The 6,515-nt window shown below is 42.4% G+C and overlaps 2 protein-coding genes across 4 annotated transcripts in view; one reads left to right on the forward strand and one right to left on the reverse strand.

Annotated features, from left to right (window-relative positions):
* LOC106808221 (SURP and G-patch domain-containing protein 1-like) overlaps window positions 1-432 on the reverse strand; it is a 17,163-nt gene extending 16,731 nt beyond the window's left edge. For all 3 annotated transcript variants that reach the window (XM_014810840.1, XM_014810838.1, XM_014810839.1), the window contains exon 1: window positions 254-432. The gene's annotated coding sequence lies outside the window, so the exon portion shown is untranslated. The remainder of the gene's footprint in view (window positions 1-253) is intronic.
* Window positions 433-3,904: 3,472 nt separating this feature from the next.
* Window positions 3,905-5,872, forward strand: LOC106808215. The gene has a single exon (XM_014810828.1). The coding sequence runs from the start codon at window positions 3,905-3,907 to the stop codon at window positions 5,057-5,059; it is 1,155 nt and encodes a 384-aa protein (XP_014666314.1). The 3' UTR covers window positions 5,060-5,872.
* The last annotated feature ends 643 nt before the right edge of the window (window positions 5,873-6,515 follow it).

Genomic DNA, 6,515 nt, shown 5'->3' on the forward strand with positions numbered 1-6,515 from the left:
GTTTTTGTCCACAACCAACACAACCCGCCCACCCCTCTACATGCGGAAATACATAGCTCCCGCTGACTGGCTGGAGTACGTTGGTCCATTGCATGCCCCATGGGTCGGTCTATAGCCCAGCGGCAGTTAATGTAAGCGGCTATAGTACTAGAGCTAAGACCCTCTCAGCCCAAGTGCCTGTGGCTGAGCGTTTGCTGGCGAGTGGCGGGTTAATTTACAATGTCAATGTCATTACTTGCGCGAGGATACTCACCTTAATGCAGAACCTATTGGTCGTCTTGTGTAAAACCTAAATATCTCACGCAAATGTAGAACGGCGATAATTAACAAACATGGATAGAGTTGTATCAATAGATAAAGTTAGAAGAAATATAGTCAATTCCGCGCCATGTTTGAAAAGGTTGGGGGGTACAGTTGCATGCCGGGATCTAGCGCACGAGTTACTTCCGGTCGCCCGCTCAGTGTTTGCTGAGAACAATATATACAGAGAAGTGAAACGCCACCGCTGCACCACTGTATATATTGTTCTCAGAGTGTTTGCATGTTTGTGTGTTTATGGTTTACATGCGCAAAATAATAAAAGCTCATAGTAAAACACCGCTGGAAGCACTAAGGATAGAGTTAGGAATTTTACCAATAGCAGATAAAATAAGATACAAAAAACTCATGCTACTGCAATACATAGTTAAGCTAAATAACAATAGATTAATCATAGGATTAATGAAGAGAGTATTTATACAGCAAATCAAAGGGGAGGGAAGAAATTGGGGAAATGAAATTTTAGTAATCCTAGAGGAGTACGAACTGGAAGTGTCATTTACAGCCATAGGAATAAAACCAAAAGGAGCTTGGAAAAAACAAGTCAAAGATGCCATTCTAAAAAGAGTAATTAAAAGAGACAAATTGAAAACTATTGATAAAACAAAAATGAACATGATAAACATTGGAACATACGGATTGAAGGATTACATAAAAGAGTTATCATTTACTGATTCGTGTTTTGCATTTAAATGTAAAACGTGTATGATTGATCTCAAAGGCTACTTTAAAAATAATTTTAGTGACAATATGTGTAATAGATGTACTAAGAATATAAAAAAAGACATGGAACAATTATATAATTGTAATAGCTATAATAAATGTAAGGAGGGACAAAAATAGAAAACTGGATTGGAGACAACCACAGGCTATTAAAACCAGAGTTAGATTACGCACGGGAAATACTGGTGACTAGAAACACTAATATCTAGAGAACGGGAGGCGGCTAAAATCTCTTTCTCTCTAGATACACCCCGCACCTCGTAGAATTGAGTGCCTTGTGAAATACAAGAGAGGGTACCAAGATACAAGATACAAGCCTGGACCCGGTTCCATAGACTGGTACTCGCTCCCACCTTGATTACTCGCCGAGAGAGTATGCTTGAATCCTAAGCCGAGAGGTGGGACTGGGTACCCGTCTACCGGTTCCACAGACGTGGATGTGGATACGGATGACGGTTCCTCAGAGAATGCCGTTCCACAGTCGTGGATTAACTTTAACTCTAAGTTAAATATGCCTAACTCTGAGTTAAAATTTAACTCTGGTATGAACCTAGATTAAATTGACTACGTCACGAATTTTCTATGGTAAAATTAAGAAAAAATTTGTTGCCATTTTTTTATATTAAAAGTAAGAACTAACGAGTAACGGGACTAAACGTATCGTTGTTGTGCCCAAACTTGGAATCTTGCCCAAACTTGGAATTTTAGCGCATCCGCAGTTTGGGAAACCAATCTTGAGTTGAGATTGGGCAAACAGATGTAAGCAAAGCTTGCACAAACATATGATTATTAGGATTTCAAATGTTATATCATAACTATAACAGGCCCGTAGCCAGCTTTGTATTGGGGGGGTTCGTTTTTCAATGTTGGCAATTTGCTCGGCAGGGGCGTGAACAGGATTTGTACCAGGTGGGGTCTAACCGTAACCCGAAGTTGCGAGCACGTGAAGGGGGGGTCTGGGGTTAAGGTTTTTTAAAATTACACCCCCTCAGATGCGTTTTCTGCGCGAGCAAGGTGGGGTCCAGACTCCCTGGACCCCCCCTGTACACGCCCCTGCTCGGGCGCGAAGCGACCGAGTGGGGGGAGGGTGCGGGAGGGGGTGTTCACTGTTCACATTTCCATCGGCACGTGACATTGCCATTACGTCATAAAATTATAAACCAATGCTAGCCAGGAAGTAGACTGGTCCCCAGCGCTAAACTCGCACCGCCTGTCAGAAACAGTGGGGCCACGAACCCATCTAACCAAAACGTGCAAGGCTACGGTCAGCCATCAAACGTTCATATAATATGCTGCGTATATATTACTTTATTATATTATCATTATACATAGAGCGTTTTTACAGCAATTTATTTAAAAGCAGCAGCAGGAGTTTTTTGCCGTTTGCTCATGTGTGCCACTGGCACTGGCACTGTGGTGAGTGCTGGGTGAACTTTGTCGTTACGGTCGGTCGTTGTCGCTGCAGTGTGGCTGCGCCAGTCGCCGCGACTTTTGTCGTTTGTCGTTACGGTCGGTCGTTGTCGCTGCAGTGTGGCTGCGCCAGTCGCCGCGACTTTGGCATGTGTCGTTACGGTCGGTCGCTGTCGCTGCAGTGTGTCTTGGCCTTTAGTAATACTGGTACTGGTACTGGTAGGTCTAGTAGTAGTACTGACAAGTTGTATTTATTAACCATCATTTCATTATTGAAACGGTCCAAGTGCCTGTGCAAACAACATGAATAAGAGAGCAGGTAGGAAAGCCCGATAGAAAAATTCGGCGTGCGTTCCGGCAGTACCCCGGGGACATAAGTCGTGTTCACACGGGCATGGTTTGGCTCGAGCCAAATGGGCTAGATTTGGCTCGGGCCTAATTGAGTCGGAGCGTTCACACGTACGCAAGTGAATACTGTCTGTCAAATTCAAATTCAAATTCAAATAAATTTTATTGCACAAATATCTCAGATACTTTGCAGTATGTCGCGATATGGCGTTGTTTACGATTCAGTGTTTACTTACGTTCCAAGTTTAATAGACCCCTTTGCAGTCACATCCCGTTTTTACGAAGTGCTCGGATGCGCCGCCATCTTGGAAGCATAGTTTGAATGCTAAGGAAGCGGAATACAAAAATCAGGACAGATAAGCAAACACAGCTGTTATACCGTGACAGTTTGGACAGGGTTGAGAGAAAAAGATACGATGATAAGTTAAAGCTGATCGATGGAAAGGACCCATACAAACTGAAGGTGTGGTCAAACGATGTGAATTGCCTACCAAGGATAACGTATCCGGACATTGTGAATTATTTAGTGTTTTCTACCAGCGTCCACAGACTGGATGACTTATATATATTTTGCATTACATTGGGGTGGAGTAGAGGAAGAGTTAATGATAAAGTAATCTAAGATAATAGAGAGATAGGGGGTGTTGTAGCAGGGGAAGGGGTGGGGAAGAAATGATTTGCGAGAACTTGGCATTTTCCTTATATCATTTTTAAAATATTCATACAGGTCCTACATTCCCAACGACTGAGAGACCAGGCACTGAGGCCATGGATTATAGCCGAAAAAGATGGCGTGATTTTAGCAGCCCACTGCAACTGCATGGCAGGACTGGGGGAAGCGTGCACGCATGTTGGTGCACTGTTGTTTACCGTGGAAGGCACTGTGAAGTTACGGGACTCCAGGACAGTTACACAGGAACCTGCATACTGGATGCTTCCATCGACATCGTCGAATGTGTGCTACAACGAAATACGGCGTATTGATTTTACTTCTGCGAAATCACTGAAAAGAAAATTTGACAGTGCATGCAGAAGTCCGGAAACTCCTAGGGGACTCAACCGTGGCGTTTCAAGGAAAACGATCCCAGAACCGACACCTTCTGATATGGCAGACTTATTTGGACAGATACATGCGACTGGCGTAAAGTCCGCAATACTGTCAGTAGTTGAGCCATACGCTGAGGAGTATATACCAGCATCAGTAACAACGCAGTACCCCACCGTACTGACGGAACTTCGAGATGAAGGCACATTCCATCTCAACTATAAAGACCTGCTGGAGAAATGTGCTGACATAAACATTGAGGTCTCCAGTGAGGAAGCAGAACGAGTGGAGGGAGCAACCCGTGAACAGGCTAATTCACGAATGTGGTTTCAGTTCAGGTCTGGTAGGATCACAGCATCAAAAATGAAAGCTGTTTGTGTTACCGACCCGACTAACCCTTCGCAGAGCCTGATTAAATCGGTTTGCTATCCAAACAGCAAACCATTCACGACTGCGGCTACGAAGTGGGGTTGTGAACATGAAAAACTTGCACGTGGCAGATTTCTTCAGGAGCTTAGCCAGTTCCATGAAAATGTCACTATTGCGGACAGTGGGCTGGTGATTTGTAGTGACCACCCGTACATAGCTGCATCACCAGATGGCCTTGTGTGGTGTGACTGCTGTGGTCAAAGCTGTCTAGAGATTAAATGTCCGTACTGTATTAAGGACCAAACACTGGGTGCCTGTAGCGATCCGAAATTCTTCCTGAAACCTGGACCAGATGGACAGGTGATGCTTGATGCTAAGCATGCACACTACTACCAAATCCAAACACAGATGGGTGCAGCAAATTTGGAGGCTTGTTACTTTGTTGTTTGGACGGAACGTGATATTCACATTGAACGGATCATGTTCGATGATTGTCTGTGGAAGGAAATGTGCCAGAAATCGAAGCAGATTTTTCAACTGGCTATCTTGCCAGAACTCGTTGGCAAATTTTATTCACGGTGTTCAAATACCCTCACACCACTGACATCACTGCCTTGTGATTCCTCCCGAGTTAACCGCCAAGCCAGTGATGATAACACCTGGTGTTACTGTGGGCAAGTGGAGTCCGGAAGAATGATTGGTTGTGACAATCAAAACTGTAAACTCGGCTGGTTTCACTACACGTGTTTACAGATTACTTCGGCACCAAAGGGCAAATGGTTTTGTCCAGATTGTAGAAAAACAATGGCTCTCATTAAACGCAAAGTTACCAAACCGTGTCCGTAACTCGAAATATGTGATGTAAATAAAAATTGTGATATTGCTGTAGTTTAGATTAAAATGAATTGTATTGCATCGTAGTGTATGTTTCACGGACTTGTTTCTGACAGTGTTGTTTCTAGCATCTATAAGAAAGTTTCTTGGCACTAGTTTTCATCGTGATTAGTAGCATAGACATAGTGGTGTTTCAAGACTTGTTTATTTAGTATTAATCTAGTAGACCATAATTAGGTTGTGTGGAGTCTTGTCCTGTTTTGGTGTACTGCTTTTGATGAAAATTACATTAGTTTGCTAATCACACATCTGTGTAAATCTATGCTTTATATTTAATCTATCTATAATTCTAAATCACATCATATACACACCCGTGTACCAAAAGAGTTACAGCCTATTCAAAATGGAAATTTTTATTTTTATTCTAAGAACACAACATGTACTGAACAGCTGGTCGTATACATTTATGTACAACATCTGAAGTGTAAATTCTAAGGGAAACTGCATCAAGAAATTGTAGACACCATAACATCAAAACATGTAGTGACCCCTCGATAGGCCACAATGGAGTTAAGGCAACACCTGTCCGTCTAGTTAAAATCAACTACTGACTCGCATAAGTTCACAAGTGCACAACACACAACAGAAATTTTGTCAATAGTTGGCAACTCACCATCTTTGCACATTAGAAAATCGATTGGTAACGTACCTTGTAATATTGTATATTTCTGCCTAACTAACCCTATTACTCTTTCTACATGTATTCGCACATGGGCTATTTTCCTTGTGCTTTCTATGTCAAGGGGGGATAGCTGATTCCTCCCCTTTGTAAAGTAGTGATCTTTACCTTCACACACATACTACCAACGACTGGTGCAATGTCAACAACCACCATTCTGCAAGTAATTCAAGTTCTCCAAGCAAATGTTCATGTAAAAAGCCACAGTTTATCTGTAATGTGCTTGTCACTGTTCGAACCACCCCAGGACTTTGAATATTAAATGAAACAGGTGCCTTGCGGTGTTATTACCGATGCAAAAATTCACCGTATATATGGTGCTCTGTAAGAAACCGATGATGTTTCAGCCTAGCCTTTTCAAACTGAGATATGCAAGAAACGGTCCTTCCAATAAATACACTTCAAACAATCTAATGATCAGCTGCCACATTTCTTTCCCAAAAATACTTTCTAAATTGCCTCGGCATAGTTTTTCTTAAAATTTCTCTATCTGGTCCATATCACTCAAGGGTTTAATCTCTAAACTACATTACATTTCACAAACAGCTCGAAAAAAGCCGTGACACAGTTGAGCTTAACACACCTGAATTCATATGGCCAGTAAATCTGATTCGCCAAGTTAAGTCTCAAACTTCATACGCGTCATCAAATGAACATTGAAATCTGGACCAAGGAGAGAAACAGCTAGGCACTCAGACTGCTCCCAAGGAAGAAGATGATTTAAACTTT

This window comes from Priapulus caudatus, unplaced genomic scaffold, assembly GCF_000485595.1.
Source record: "Priapulus caudatus unplaced genomic scaffold, Priapulus_caudatus-5.0.1 Scaffold260, whole genome shotgun sequence".
NCBI classification, from domain to species: domain Eukaryota; kingdom Metazoa; phylum Priapulida; class Priapulimorpha; order Priapulimorphida; family Priapulidae; genus Priapulus; species Priapulus caudatus.

Coding starts and splice junctions, on each gene's coding strand:
- LOC106808215 (XM_014810828.1), top strand. CDS start 3,905: ATGGCAGACTTATTTGGACAGATACATGCGACTGGCGTAAAGTCCGCA.